The sequence below is a fragment of the Charadrius vociferus genome, unplaced genomic scaffold, assembly GCF_000708025.1.
Source record: "Charadrius vociferus isolate BGI_N301 unplaced genomic scaffold, ASM70802v2 scaffold763, whole genome shotgun sequence".
Lineage (NCBI taxonomy): Eukaryota > Metazoa > Chordata > Aves > Charadriiformes > Charadriidae > Charadrius > Charadrius vociferus.
Genome location: NW_009647685.1, coordinates 51,058 through 67,702, shown reverse-complemented (window position 1 = coordinate 67,702; position 16,645 = coordinate 51,058). Strand labels below are relative to the sequence as shown.

At 42.5% G+C, this 16,645-nt stretch overlaps 1 protein-coding gene across 1 annotated transcript in view; it reads right to left on the bottom strand.

The window, feature by feature from the left end:
• Window positions 1-14,109: 14,109 nt before the first annotated feature.
• Window positions 14,110-16,645, bottom strand: part of ASPG (asparaginase) — a 48,831-nt gene continuing 46,295 nt past the window's right edge. The window contains exons 16-17 of the mRNA XM_009881364.1: window positions 14,486-14,585; window positions 14,110-14,163 (exon numbers count right to left, since the gene is read on the bottom strand). Of these exons, the coding sequence (XP_009879666.1) occupies window positions 14,110-14,163; window positions 14,486-14,585 (154 nt within the window). The remainder of the gene's footprint in view (window positions 14,164-14,485; window positions 14,586-16,645) is intronic.

Genomic DNA, 16,645 nt, shown 5'->3' with positions numbered 1-16,645 from the left:
GGCGGGGGGTGTGTGCAAAGCCCCCCAACATCCCTCCGTGGGCTGGCGGCCTTGCCATGTGCTGCCCTGCCCTCCATGAGGGGAGCACAACGTACCCCTCCCCAGCCTGGAAGTGTTCACTGCCGGCTTTCCTCTCCTGAGGGTGTTTTGGGTTCCCCCCCACCCCTTAGAAATGGTGTGAGAAACCACCCTCTGTCTGTGCAGGGCTGGGTTTGCCCCATCTTCCCTCACTCTCCCCTCAGCCCTGCTGCTGTTGCCCCAGGTGAGGCACCTGAGGAGTCGCCGGTGGGGAGCATCATGGGGAGCTCCACGCCTTTTCAGAGCTCCTTCTCTGCGGCTGGCTGTTCCCGACCTCAAGAAGATCACACTTCTTGGTTTCGGAAAGGCAGGACTAAGAAACCAGGGACAAGAGCTGTGAAGAAGGGCCTGATTTTCAGAGGTGTTGGGCAGCCAGCAGGGAGGACGCCCTGAACTTCCAAAAATCAGGCTGCTTGCTCATTGTCACGCCCTTAGCCGAGGAACCATGTCAGAGTTTGGGCTTCTTCAGTTAATTCCTCTCAATTTGACTCTCTTCAATGACAGAATAGCAGTGAAACCTAATTCACCGAGGCTGCTGAGCCGTGTTGTTGGGTTGAGCTGAAAGGCCTTCCCGCCGTGCTGCCCCGGGATGGAGCTCATGCCAACCTCATGGCTGTGGTGGCAGCGGGGATGCTGGTCGTTGGCGGTGCCGGCTTGCCTGCGTTGCCTGACCGCACGCCGCTCTTGCCAGCCAGCCCAGGAGACACCATTTCAAAAAGATGTGGATGGTAAACCCTGCTCTGCCAGTGACTCAGCCTCCGGCCTCAGCCAACTCACTGCACCACACCTCGAGAGGGAGAGATAATGCTTACCTACCTCATCTTATGAGGCTTCACTAATGTTTATATAGTGCTTTGAATGTTTAAAGAACTGTCTTAAGTGCTGTGTATGAATTTTGGCGCTCCAGATCCTATGATCTTTGGCCCTTTAAAAATATATAGGAGACTCAAGCCGTTCCCAGAGGAAGTGTCCATACAGGTGTCACAGAGCAGCAGAGGAGGGAGAAGCCCTCGTGGCTGTGCAGCAGCTCTTCCAGCATGGCTCGTGTGAACGTGGTGCTCACACCAGAAGCAGGAGCAGACAGGTTGCTCTAGGAGCCTATGCAAACCTCATGCTGAGGAAGCTCCCCGGATCTAGGCTGGAGGCGTTTCAGTCGACTTCGGTAAAACCAGCTCCTGTTCTTCTGTTCTACCCTCTCAGGCTCAAACCCAGAGGTTAATTTTGTGCTTTCTTCCAGATAGCCTAGTCCATAGGGGTTTTCTGGACTTTCTCATTCTGTCAAAAGGATATTGGCTTGCCTTGGATAGAGGAAGTTGCACGAGTTGTGAGTTAATTCAAAGGCGACCTCTGTCCATGGCATCAGTGGGTATCTGTGGAAGCAAGGCTGCTCTTTACTCCCTGCAAGAAGAGTCATTTGTTTTATGACACAGTGTCCTAGGTTTCCCACTCCTGCCGGTGTTGTACACAGCATCCACAGCATGATCGCACGAGCTATATTTTATAAATAATCCCTCACTAACGATAGTGCCGACGCTCCCCTGCCCCTGACAAACACAAACCCACACCCGCACCCACACCCAGGGCTCCACAATACCACTTAGCTAAATAATAACCTGACTGCCCAAACTAACTGGGTGCAAAAGCCCTTTCCGGACAAACCAGTTGGAACTCACTTCTGCACTGGTGAGATATATAATCCCCAGGGATCCCATCACTGTTCTGGTCCGGGTTCAGACACACATGGCTGATGGCCCCTAGAGAAGGACTCGGAGTCCTCAGTGGGGCATTGCCTGGGGCAGCCACGGGGAAATGAGGTTCAAGAACCTATATGGGGTTTAGGCAGGATGAATCATCTTCTGCTTTGGATTTATTTTTTGTTTTAATAAATGTTGGTGTTTTTACTGATAGAATGTTTAAGTTTTGTTTTCTGGTGTTTTTTTTTCTTCAGGGAATAATATAATAAAAGAGAGTACAGGTCTCTTGTATGTCTTCATAAGGGGTATGTAAGGGATGGCTAGAGTGAACTTTATTGGCTTAAAGAGTCCATCTAGTTTATGTATAAATTCCCTTAGATCACTAGTATGAAAAATGTCCTTTTTTTAGTAACTTACATGTCAGAGAGCAGTGGGCAAATGTATATTTGATTTATTTATGTAATTATTTAATAAGTTCTGTTTCTCACCGGTATGCCCCCAATGATAACAGTAAGAAAGCCAACATCCTGCTACCTCCCTTAGCTAGGCAGAGTCTCACAGAATAGGCTGAAGGCTTTAAAAGTTAGAAGAGTAGAGGTGCCTAACAGTAGAAATGGCCAGACAGCGCGATGCAAGGGATAAGCCATGTATTAATTGTTCTTCCTCTGTCAAGGTACTAAAAATGATTGAAGCATTAAAATAAAAGAATTGGTTCTGAAATTGTACAGAGGGGAAAATTTAGTTCTATTAGAAGGAGTACTAGTTATTTATTTATTTCTATTGGTGGTTAAACTAGGTATTGTTTATATCCTACTCTTTTGAGTTGCATATATGTGACTACAGTAGTTCTGGGCTTGGTTTTTAAGGGACCACAGTGCAATAAATGGCCCTGGTAAGCAAGCAGCAGGTACGTCTCCCGTGGGTTTGCAGTCCAGGGGCACAAGCCTAATGAAAAGGACTATGCTACCCACCAGCGTGGACTCATCGCACTAGATATTGAGAGCTCTCTGATTGCACTGAAACCCCTGAAACATGGAGGAGCAGCACACTGTAATGTGGAACATGGTGGCATGAGCACCTTGTACAGCAGGCGGAGTTTTCTTGGAAGGGGGAAGCAAATACTAATCAGCTGGTAGTGTCAAACTAAGAGGGCAGCACAAAAGGAGACATAATGCCAGGGGTGATTGTAAGAGACAAAGAGCTGGCCTGGGAGAAAGCGAAGATGAAGGGTAGGCTGTGGGAGGACATAAAAGGGTGTGCTGTTAGCATGGCAGAATATGGAAGATCATGAATGCTCTGGTAACGAGGGGAAGATTATATTTCAAGGTGGTTCTACTTTGAAAAAATGATGTGAAAAATGACTGGGAGGTGCTATCATTATTATCCATCAATATCCCCACACTCCTTTGGCAAAAGGTCCCAATACTTTACTGCCAATACCTTATTCCACAGGTAATATAGTGGAAGGGCATGGGACAACCCAAAGTACTGTTCCTTGTACTACAACATATTTTATCTGACGATTCTAAACTCAAAATAAATCCAGCACGCAAACTAAGCCTGGACACGGAGCTTACCATTTCTCAGCCCATCATTTTTACCTTCCACATCATTTCCCTACTGATTTGCTATTCTTGCTCGTTATTGCTCATCTAAAATTAGGTTGGAAGTTTCTTAAGCAAAGACCCGGAGTCTGACATGTCCTGTAAAATATCTGTCATATTCTTGGGCCTGGAAAACAGAAAAAAACCCTGTGCAAGTGGATTTTCTCCTACCCTGGGAAATCGGCTTTTCATAGCAAACACTGATGGGGCAACTTCTTGTTTACTTTAGTTGGTTCAAACTCATTTGTCAATATAGCAGCCCACTACATGTCACATGTGAGCATAATAATAGCTTCATAGTAACTTGTTTTGCAGTAATAAACACCTTGAGAGATGGTCTAACGCTTCCTTATAAATAGGAAGCCTTTTGAGATTATTGCCTGAATAACATCAAGTGATTTATAAAGAAATAAGATGGGGTGGGATGTTTTTCTAACCGAGAACTGTTAGAAAGATTGGGGGTTTGCCATTCAGTACTTAAATTAATAAAGACAGGCTAGAAATTAAAATATGGATAACAGCTTCATGTGAAGCTAAGAATTCACATTTTATTGGAAAATGCCACCATTGTATGCACAAAATTTTGATTAAACCCAAAATTATCATTTTAACAGGAGAGGAGTTTTTATCTCACATGCTCTATCTAAAAAGACAGTTCATCATCCCTGAGCACTACAGAGGTTACATACTAATTTAGCCTGTAATACCACACTTCACCATTTCCCTTGTTCTGATTTAACATCTTGTTCATTCCAGTACTTAACTGTGTAAATTACATTATACAAATTAATGTACTTTTTCCCTCTTTGAGAGAATTTTTCAAGTCAAGCTTTGTCTGTGTACAGTAGCACAATAGCTAGCAGTAAATAACACTGTAAATTTTCTGTTTTCTACTTCAAATTTTCAATTTCATTGTTAAACACGTCAGTTCTTTTAATAAACAGTGTAGAATAAGGAGACCTCAGGGCTTTGCACACTTGATGCTGGATCAGTGGGTACAATTACCCGTGCATCAGCAGTTGTTAAAAAAAAAAAGGGGGGGTGAAAAACAATCCTTGCGCTGCAGAGATGGCACATGAGCTGTCGAGCGGATGTGTCCTGGGAGATCCATCAGCCTCTGCATCCAGAGCTCAATATTAAGAAGTTTCAACTCCAGCACTAGCAGCCCTAAAAAATATTAGGAAAAGCATATTGAAAACAATGAGGAGGTACTTCTGCAGTCCTGGTCTAGGTTATACTTTGCCATGACTTTCCAGTGGAAGCTTAGGAGGCACAGGAGTGCTGTTGAGGTGACAGCTGGAGATGTGTGAATGAGAAATAGAATCCACTGAGTCCTGTTTCGCAATCAACTCTGGAGAAACAATCTCTGTAGTATTTTTACCGAATTTCAGGAAAGTTTGATCTCATGGTTACTTTTTTTAATCTCCATAGAATCAATTCTCCTTTCTCCTCTTTTTTTTTTATTGTTTTGTTTGGTTGGGTTTTGGTGTGTTTGTTGTTTGGGTTTTATTTTAATTTGAACTAAAAATACAAATTAAATAGCCAGTGAACAAGATTTTGACATGACCAGTAATTTTGAATGCCTCACTTCCCAGGTGCCTGACTCTACAGACTATAAGAGGAGCTGACTTTCATACAATGCCAGCCACCTTTTATTCTGCCATTAAGGTTCAGGTTAGACCCTGGAAGCTGACACTTGAAATCACTAGATTTTTCTGAAAATTTCAGCCAACAATTGAATATTTAAGATTAGCAGCTGTACACTAAGAACACTTTAGTAACTTCGTAATTGATTACAATGCTTAGTTGTGACAGCCATCACAAACCTTGTCCCAACTTTATTTCTGATGTTCACCAACCAGCTGGTTTTTCAGAGTTAGCAGAATGATGTGTTCCATCCCATAAAGCCATCAGAAAGGAAGTCATTACTAATGATTTGGCATTTATTGAGATTTCCAAAGTATCTGCTGGTTCAAGCCACTGAAGATACAGAGTGTGACTTTGCAGTGAAGTGGCATGGTAATTTTTAGCAACATCTCATATTTCTGGTTTTATGTCCTTGAATGTAGAACTTTCCAAACAACAGTGGTGAATGGTGACATAGTTGTGGGCAGAGAGCTCGGTCAAAGTGGTCCAAGTAAATGAACTGACTTATTTCACATTGCAGTCTTGTCGGTCAGCAGAGATAACAGGCAGTCATCGTTGTCCTGAAGCCCTGGGGCTCTACAGGATTCAGCAGAGATCTCTGCTGGATGTCTTGCCTCAAGGGTGCTGGGAATCATGTCAACCAAAATGGACCCTTTGGTGGGAAGTGGAAATCCAGATATACCATATTAAGAATTCAATGCATTGAAATCCCACTTTTACTGGGCCCTGGTCGCAAAGATCCACAGCAAAACATCCAGGAAGGAAGCCACACACCCTGAGAGATGCAAGTGTAATTATTCATGCACAGGCATCACCTTCAGAGAATCTCCCCAGCACAGCAGCTTCTTGCATATGACAGGATTAATTTACAACTCTCTGTTCTACCTGTGATAACTCCTTATCTCTCAGCAAAAGATTGCCATTAAGATTTCTTTTCCTTTATCCTGACATTCTTTTCTTTGCTATACGTGACCATTGCTACTGAATTGCCAGGACTGTCATTCTCTTTTCTATGCTAATAATTAATCATTTAATGTTAAATAATTGGAAACCAAGGTGCAGAAATAACCAGCTGACATAAACAAACATTATTGTCATTCTCTTGCCCTTTTCTGGTCACCTTTCACTGCGCAGAGTCTCATCTAATTTCACTTGTAAGCTCTTAAAACCAGGGTCTGTGACTGTCGAACACCAAGCACAAGAGCCTAATCGGATCTACAACAGTGGCACTACAGAAGAAACACATTTATTGTGCACATAAACGTGTAATTAACGGGGCTCATCTGTACTCAGAAATGCTGCATACGCTACTAAGCAGGCAGTTCTGGCCAGGTAAATTCTCCCCTGGCCACTATTCTTATGGTCCCATTTTGAAGCTGAGGAGGCGTGAAGGAATACCTCTTCTCTTCTCCTCTTCTCTTGAGAGAGAGTGGTTATTTATTGTTGTGATATTTATTGCTGCTGCAAGACAGAAAACGATCTCTCAGCCTTTTCCTGCCTGGTCGCGCAACGTGCCACCCATCAAGTCGCACGGTGCTGAAGCCTGGCAGCGCCCGCGTACGGAGGAGGCTGCGGAGCGAGGCTGCAGGATGTATGTTGGTTGGCACCTTCCCATGGCTTCGGCTGACATCTCCCTCTGATGTGCAGCATCCCGGGGTGGGAGGGAGGTGCCGGTGTGGAGCTCAAAGCGCCAGTGGGAGTGCGCAAGATATGCACCAGCTGAGCGTGCCCGAACAGGCGAGCCTGGGCAGGGCTGGGTGAGGGGGAACGGGGCACTGCCTCTTCCCTGCCAAGGGAGACTGCGAGGAGTTGTAATCCCCATTTGTTACATCCTCCTGTTACGTCAGAGGCAGTTTTGGTCAGACATCAACGTAGATTTGGACATCAAGGACCAAATCCTTTGACCGTGAGATTTTTATCAATTCTTCCAAACAGAGCCACATTAAATCGTGCTATTTTGTGCAGTTTACGCTAGACATTTCATTTTGTCGCTATGATTCAGGATCTGAGCTACGCTTCTGAGATGCAGGCTGCTGCTTCTTCTCATTCACCTGATCACAGGTAAACAAATGTATGTCTAATGAAGTTTCTAAAGTAATTTTCAGGTAGACACTTTGCACAAATAATAAATCTGGTAGTACCAGATTTTATTCTAACTCATGGACTATCTAAGATGGCAACATTTGAGTCCCACAGACTCATTTGTATGGTTCAGTAGAGTATTTTACATATCTTATATGCCTTCTACATTAGTAGCTTTTCTAAAAGAGTCACTAAAATCAAAGTGTTGTTACAACCATGCAATCAAGCACCACGGTGTCATAAAACATTGTTAAAGAATCATGCAAAGACTAGTCTTACTAGTCTAGAAGGTGATTATACTGCTGATAGAGTCCACTTGGAAGACACACAAATGCATCAGCAATGCTTGTGATGATATGCTGCGCACATTTGATCGGTTCTTTATAATTTCTTGGTTTCACCCATCATACAATTACTTCAGGTTTATCTCGGTGATCTAACAAAATTGAGATGCTGGAAACTAAAAGCATTTTATTTCTTACACTGCTGTGGTAGGTCCTAAGCAGGGATCGGCATAGGCACCTGGAGAAGGGGATTACACCTATGGCTGAATTTGATCGCACTATGGGTCCTTCAATGTTTTGTGTGTTAAGTGGAACTGGGCTCACTTTGTCTTCTATGTATAAGGGGTACACTTCCCTTGTGTTCGTTGTGATTTCACTGCTTGAACCTGCCTTAAAAATGGACAACTATTCCAACTAGATCACAATCTTTTTGGAAGACTCCCAGTAGATCACACCATTCAGAAGACTGCAAATAAAGAAACTCTGATTGAAGGAGGATAAAGGGGTTTAGTTCCAAATGAGAGATTTCATTATCACTCATTGCTGCACACCAAAATACTTGTATGAAACAACTGAGACATGCTATAGTATAGTAATTCCAAGTTAAGATGTGCAGAACTGGAGTTATTTAGCAATTTAAGAAGGACAAGCAGATACTGAAGCCTTGCTGAACAGCTGATTTAGTTCATCAAGCACTGATCAGACACAGTCAATCTGTCAGTGGGTCAGACAGCCTTGACAGATGTTAACAGTTTACCAGGATGACATGCAATAAGAGAGCAAGCACATGCTGATTTTTCAAATAATTAAGAATGCCCTTCCATCACAAAAGTTTTGTAAGATAATCTCCAAACAGAAACGATGTTTTCAGGCATCAGTAAAAAAGAAAGCGGTTGCATTCAGGAAAGGAAAGTTGTAACTCAAATCAGAGAGGAACTTGGACATGTCAGTTGTGCAAATCTGCTTTCTGCGGTGTTAGGGAAGTGCTGACATAGGCCAAGTAGTCCCTATCCTTGGCAGTATTAGCTGGATCATTAGGAAAAAGAAACAAAGTGGAGCTGGGTGTTGTCTTTCAAGTGAAGAAAGCTGTAGAATTGATGTAATGTTTGACTTTTACAGGAGGCATTCATAGTGTCTCCCCCGTAGAGAGGCAGCAGAGGTTCTAGCACCAGCATTCATCCCCAGAACATCACTGCAACTTAAAAGATCCAACATTGGAAACAAATCCAACATTCGTGCAGCAGCTACATTATTGACCATGCTCTTTTTGCTGTTGTATAGTCACTGCTGCAATCGCGTACAACAGGATGGTCACAGACCCGCAGGAGCCTCTCTGGCACTCACACAGTAGCAGTCTTTCTCAGGAGCTTGTGCACGTTCCTGGCATGGCATTTCACCTCGTAGTGCTTTTGCAGGGCAAGGAAAGCTACAGCCCGAATGCTTGCATTATTAGAGTGAGGCTGGAAAAGAATGGAAGCCACTGCCGTTTTCTAACAGCCACTGCAACGTCATCTTTGTGTTCCAATAAGCATTAAAAACTGATACTGAAAAACATCACAAGCTTTTCTGCAACAAAACCCACAAAATTAACTTCATCCAGCTTCGACCGTGCTGTTCCAATGCGTACTGTGTATAAAACATCAAGCACAGATGTGCAGATGATCCTCGCAGTGGGTGCTAGATCACAGAATCACAGAATGGTTAGGGTTGGAAGGGACCTCTGGAGATCATCTAGTCCAACACCCCCGCCAGAGCAGGGTCACCTACAACAGATTGCACAGGACAGCGTCCAGGCGGGTTTTGAATGTCTCCAGAGTGGGAGACTCCACCACCTCTCTGGGCAGCCTGTGCCAGTGCTCTACTACCCTCAAGGTAAAGAAGTTCCTCCTCATGTTAAGATGGAACTTCCTATGTTCAAGCTTGTGCCCATTACCCCTCATCCTGTCACTGGGCACCACTGAAAAAAGACTGCTCGCATCCCCCCTGGCATCCTCCCTTTAAGTATTTGTAAGTATTAATAAGATCCCCCCTCAATCTTCTTTTCTCTACAGAGACCCAAGTCCCTCAGCCTTTCCTCATATGAGAGATATACAGATCTAACAAACTGTAACAGATATGAAAGGGTACACAGACATCATGGGTGATTGGACTTAAAGCTGTTACAGAAGTTATGAAATGGACCCACAGCTAGTCCCAGTGATAGAATGAGCGTGTTTGCATTAGTAATGGCCCTGTACGGCTGCTTAATCTGCAAACCTTTACCCAGGAGAAGATTGCTGGATAAAAAGGAGAGTGTATTTGATCTTTTCAAGAATGATCTGAAGGAGAAAAATTAGGACGTTTAAAAAAATTAAGCTGCTCCTGGAATATCTTGCATACTTTAACTAATGACAGACACTCAGCTGCTTACAGGAACTCAAGCAAATAGGTAGAAACAAATAGGTAGAATTTTCATTCCTTACTAATAACAAGATTTTGCTTTTGACCAATAACTATGTAAAGCTTAAGGGTTACTACACACAAACAGATTCATCATAAGACTGGGAGTTATCATGGAGAGTATAATTATGATTATTAAATCCACTGCACAGAGCAAAGGGTGTAATAGACAAACACAGGATCTTGAAAGCGTTACTGAAGTTTGTCCCCGATACCAAATCAAAAGCTGAAGTTTCTGGCCTTAACTGGGTGGGTTTTGCCACTTTTTTAATCACAGCACCCTATACACAGTTTCTTTTAATGCTTGTAGACTGTTACAGTTCTTGAATGAAATTTTGACATATGTGAAAGAGATTCCATTCTTTCTTAGATAAATGTTAAATTTGCATTCATGCATTTGCTGTTAAAAGATTTTCTAGATATTGGTCTATTTATAAGGTAAATTGCAAATTTTCTAGAAAGTTGCGGGAACACTATCTTATGCAAGATAATGTATTAATAGGATATATATTTCTGTAAAGGTTTGTCAGAAAGAAGCTAATACTGCTTTATTCTCGCTGTAAACATGACCCAAACCATTTCATTTTACCTTTACTAGCTTCAAACTAAAACTCCTCTTCCTGGGTTACATTTCTAAATGTTGCCCTTCGTGTCTTCACCTGGCTCATACGCAGGAAGAAAATGGTTGTCTGTTTTCTTCCCTCTCCTTCAGTTTTACTGTTGAGACCTATTATTTCAGTAATTCACACCAGAATGCCATTCTTTGTTCAACTGAAAAAGAAAGTATGTTTTGTACTTTACATGGGTGTTTCATTTTAGAAATATAAGAATGCTATTGTTTAGAACGTTTTCCGTAAACTAGGTGAGCCCTTATTGAAAAGTATTAGGAAAATATTGCCACCTCTGTATACGTTGCAGTAAGTCATTCTGGTACAGAAATAAAGAATGGATGCTGCTATGGACAAATTATTGCATCTGAGAATCATTTAAAAAAAAAAAAAAAAAAGAAAATATCCAAAACACAAGAAAGTCACTCGCAGAGAAGTTTATCAAAGGATTTCCTAGTTCAGTGCATCAACTTTTAGACTACTGACTAGGCAAGAGTTAAGATGGTAGGTCTAAATACCATAGGAAGAAGAGCCTATGCATGGTTTTTCTCCTGATAGTAAAAATTTTCACAAACGGTACTTTGTTACATATCTCACCTTTACATATTTACACATCAGACACCAAAAAAGTGATGAATTTGAAGCCTGATTTTTGATGTTAGACCTAACTTACTTAATTCCATATTGATTTTATTCAATCTAAAGCATGTTTATTGCTACGTGACATCAATTATTTAGTAACGAGACAGAATAGTTGTAATTTTTGTGACCATAGTGAAGAGGTGCACTACTCTTCACATTAAAAAATCAGGCATTTTTATGTTTTTGTTTTTAACGGGAGCATATACAGTGTTTCCTCAGACTACATGCACAGTTACCTTGTTTTAGGGGGATCTGATATGCAACGTACCCTGGGAATCATTTAATACCAGCAGGCTCAGCAAGTAGTCCATGCAGCTTTTCTCCATGATAAGAAGAGCTGTGGGAAGGTTGAAGAGTATAAAGAGGAAAAAGAAAAAACTATCTGCACTTCAAAGATTCCCTTCAGATGAAGCAGATAGAAAATCCACATAGATTATTTCAGAAGCTGTAGGTGAAATTAAAAGTTGCCATCTCCAATATATGCATTTGCCTGAAGTATTCTCTACGTTTACATATTCTAGGGCAGACACAGCTGTGAAGATATCTATTGCTTTCTTCTTTAGTCTGAAAATGTTAGGACTTTAAACTTGGGTCTGTTAATACTGAGATCACATTTACAGTCCAAAGAATTATGTGTCCAGCTTGTAGCAATCTTGATTATATTCCGGTCAGGATGTGGGAAAGATGCTATTAGAAACAAAACAATCAATTCACTTAGACAGTCCCACAAACATGCTTTATGGCATCTGCCTCCTACTCATTTTAAGTGAGGTTTTATAGTGACACATTGGTGAAGATTAGTACACAACTGCAGGCAGATGCCCATGACTGATTCAATTGTTTGCACTGACACTCAAAATTGCTGTAATTGCAACTGAAGTGATACAAGCCATTGCAAAAAACAGACAAAGTGAAACCAACATTGTTCCTCGGAGATTTTATTAGTTGAAACCCAGAAATGCACAATCCACTGTTTTTTTTCTTGGTATGAATTCACCACATCATTTCTGTTTGCTTTGCCTGCAATATTGTCCTCACTGATTTAGCGTAAGAAGATTAAAAAGGCCTCTTTAAAAGCAGAACTTGTACAATAAAGGCAATGCATTCCAGCCTCACTTGTTTATAAAAAAATTCTTTTCAAAAAAAGTGATTAAAAGCAGCAAATCATTCTTAGAAAATCAGCAAGAACTTAATGCGATCCCAGGTAAGGAATACTTTTAAAGCTCTAGCATCCCTGTATGCTCCAAGCACAGCTACCATTGTTCCTTTCCTCTTTTCCTCCCATAACTGCTTAACACCATTAATGTCCAAAGCTGGTATTTCTGAAGAGGAGTTACCATCTTCTACAGCCTCTGGAGAAAGAGAAAATGGATGTTTAGAACTAGGCGGTATCCAAAACCTTCCTGAGAGGAGGTTGCCTTGTAGCCTGCCGAGCAAGTTCTCGTGCAGTACTGAAGACCTCCTTCAGACTGCTACACTACTGGTGGCTCAGTCCAGAGGAATAAAGAGATGATCCTTGTAGGAGTTGAGGATTTAACACATTCACTCCCCACTTACAAAAGAAAATTGACTTTTGCAGACATATTTCACTGAAAATGGAAATCCCATTGCAATATAACCTGTATTCTGAAGGTATTTTTAGCATCTTCATCCTGGATACTGGAAAACTTCCATTTAAATGCTCAAGACTGATTTTATCTAAGTCTTCTATATTAGCTAAAACTAAAGAAAACCCCCAAAACTTTACAGGAGAGCAAAAAATGCCTGATTCTGTCCTATGTTCATTTAGAACAGCACAGAGTGATGAAAAAATGCTACTGTTCTAGTTGCAGTCCCCCACTTACACACACATTAATTCACTCTCATTGATCAAATGGGACACAGAAGAGGCAAGGGCACCATGGATGCAGCAAAAACCTGTAACTAAATTCTGTGTTAATTCTATTGTATAAAGGAGATCACCTCCTCCCAATATTTAAATTGGGATTAGACTTGCCAATATATCGGAGAAGAGATACCTAAATCAACAATGTATTGCATCAGAAAGGAGTTCCGAGAAATGAAAGGCAGGTGTTTTAAACGTCTGCAGTTACAGCACGGCGCTGGAGAAGGTCAAACGCCCAGACAAGTTTCCTATAGAGAGACTTGTCAGATGTGATGCTTTGAACAGGAGGCTCACACCCGCCTCGCATGCACACAGCTAGGGAAACACACCGTGGTGTGTTAGCAGCACAAAAAGAGATCCACGCTGGGAGTCAGTGTCAGAGACTACCCAGGGAGCTTCATCTAAGGGCTGAGTAAGAGAGAGAGAGGCCACAGCACTGCGCCCCGAGGGCGAGCAACCCCTCGGCAGAGCTCTCTGCTGAAAGGGAGCCTTCTGCAGTCTGTGCCTGTAACATGACTAACTCCTGTCTAGTAAGAATCTGCCCCACATTTCTCGTGGTGGTGTGACTACGGTACACTAGAAGATGGGTTGGTGTATGTGCTCCGTTAAAAGCTAGAGGGAGAGCACAGGTGGAAATGCTGCAGGTACCACAGCAGGACCTCCTGAGTGGGCTGCTGAGGAGCCCAACAGCTGCGATCCCCTTGCAGCTCTGCTGAAGAAGGGTATGCTCCTGTGCTGCGGGCACGGCACTCTGAAAACCTGCTGCGGTGCCCGAGAAAAGGCATTTCCTCTCTCATGCAGGCAAGACAGAGGAGTAACTTTTTTTGCAATGGGCCAACAGAACAAGACATTGCTGCCCTCAGTGGTTTTATTTTGGTAGCGTTTAGATTCCCAACCAAGTGCAGAACCACGCTGTGGAACGCACCATAAAAAAGCACTTCCAGGCTTAGGCAGAAACCTTAGCCTCGCTCTACAAGGAAGGATTAAAGCACTGAGGGTCATATCAGAAACTAAGGCAGGGACAGCAGCTGAACCCAGATGCTCTAGGGAGAGCCAAGGCTTAAATACAAAATCCCCCTTCATACATGTACACGCTGAGCCATACATTTCAGAAATCTAGCACTTGAAAACGAGATCTTACCTTCTTTACTGCTTTTGTCTAAGGAAGTCAAGAACCTCCTTATGCCCTGTAGCCTCTGCCTGTAAGTAGAAACATGAATAAATCCTGCCATCCTGTGCATCAGGACATGCAAATACTTACTTGTGGGAAGTAAGAATATGTTACCACAAAATAATTAAAATCCAATTTAAATTTTAATTCCTCTGACATAGATGAGAAAATTCTGGCTCCAGCAATTTATTATGTCAGAACAGCACCAGGCCTGAGTTTGTAACAAACTCTAATCTGGTTTATAGTCCCCAAAGCAGCATTTACTTTTCCCAAACTAATATTATCTGACAGTGTGCGTTATTACTCACGCAGCCAGCGCACCATACGGAGAACAGCCATATGCGCACTTACTACTTGTAGGGGACTTCTGCCATCGTAACCAGTTTGCTCCAGGTCTGCACCAGCTAGGTACCAGGCATACAGCCCATCCACATCGCCTTTAGCTGTGAGGCTGGAAAAAGAATAATTAATATGGGTTCTAAATCTTTCAGGCCATTTCAGTGTGCTCCTGGGTCCTGTTAATTAGCTCAGCAGGCAAACGCTGAACCAGAACAGGCTCAACATGGCTGCCAGGGCAGGTAAAGGAACACTATTACAACAGCTTTGAATAGCTGAGCAAGCAACATGGCTTGATGAATCAGTTCCTTAAATTAATAGGGCTGTGCTATAAGTACTTACAACAGGCTAGTTTCACATAGTGGGTGTGACTATGACCAAAGGGGAAAAAAGTCATGCAGTTTCATATTTCACAACACAATATTTATCTCATGAAATGAGTTGGGGGGAGGGCAATGGCTAAATCAAGATGCAGCTGAGTGAGAGCACAAGCAGATGTGCTAGCAATCAGCGTGCCTCATGTAAAACCATTAACAAGCCCCCTTCACAAGTGTGGATAAGTGTGTTTGCTATCAGCAGTTATGACAATATATTTACATGATATCATTTGGACAGTAACACAGCTACTTTTTTTGAGTTTTATAAGATAATTTGTAAGATTTAAATGGGCAGCATGCAAAAAATAAGCTTTTTAAAGATGACCTCTATCTGCCATGTATAACAAGCAATAGAAAGGATCAAAATGAACCATATACAAACAAGTGAGTTAAAGTTTTCAGAGGAACGTACCCCAGATTATTTCTTTGTGTGTCTGCTGGTAGTCTCATCCGTAATACTTACGATTCACTTTTAACTTTTATTTTGGTTAAAGGAAGGCTAACCTTTACATCTGCAAAAGCATGGCTGTCTGTACCAAGCCTGTGGACAGGCTGAACTGACGGCAAGGCTGGGAGAACTACCTTCAGTTTTCTCAAGATACCAACATCTGTCAGACTTCAGACCTGAGCTTGCTGTGTGCTTGCAGATTGTTTCAGCAGAACCACACCGATAATCATCAAGTGAGGTTGAATCTCATTAAGACAGGGGGAACCCTCCCCAAACTTATTAAGTTCAGAGTTTGCTGCCTTAAACAGAGCTCACTGTCGGGGAACGGCATACTGCTGGCAGCAGGGATGGAGGACAGTGACGGGCTCCTGGGTATGACAACCAAGCCAGACAGACCTGGTGGAGAGTGGAGAAGGCTGGAAGATGCAAGGGCAGACAGTCAGGTAAGCTTGTGGAAGAAACCCTGAAAGCAAGGCTGAAACATTCATTTCTCTGCTGGGCTGAAATCACTTCTGTTGTTGATTAAATCTCTTTAAGTACCTGAAAAAAATGTTTTCAGGGGAGTGGAAGCCTCTAATTGCAGCAGTCCGAGGAGAAAGTCAGAGACAGGCTTTTGCTTGCAGCGGTCCCAGAGGTTGGACAGGAAAAGGGAAAGCAAATGGTCTCTGTGTTCCTCCATGCAACCCCACCAACCCTGAAGCAGGGCAGAAGAACTACAGCTGGGGCCTTTGGGGAACGATGAAGTGGCAGTGGGGTGCTATGGAGTTTAACAGTGCTTCAGTCTGACATCATGAAGAAAAGGATCAGTAAATCATTAAAGAAAACTGCCATCACAAAAAAAGTCCCTCAGAAAGCAGTAAGGAAACAGAGGAAAGCAAAGGAGGTCTAACAGGAAGCTCAGTGGGAAGTCTTTAAGGGAACTGCAGGAAAAAGTAAGTATTAGTAAAGCAGAGAAGAAAAAGCTTAGCAGCCACTTCTGGAACACAAGAATTATCTTTATTTACAAAGACAATTCTCTTGCTGTTGACCCTGGAAGGTCCCAGAATTAAGGAACGAACAAACAAACAAAAAGCCTACCTAGTAAGTGAGAGTCACAAGCGTCTCCAACACTGGACAAGAAAGCACTGTATTTGCCAAACGGAATCTCATCGTTCAGCCACGTGCAAAGCGGAAACCACTTTGGGCAAAGACCAGCACATTTAGAAATATTACCGACCTACATACCCAGGGCAATTCAGCTAACATCACTGTAAGCAACAAACAAGGACTACCACACTTACTTGAAAATTAACTGCCTAATAGCACCTGTTCAGAAAGAGCAATTTAACCCACATTGCCAGAGGTCAAAAC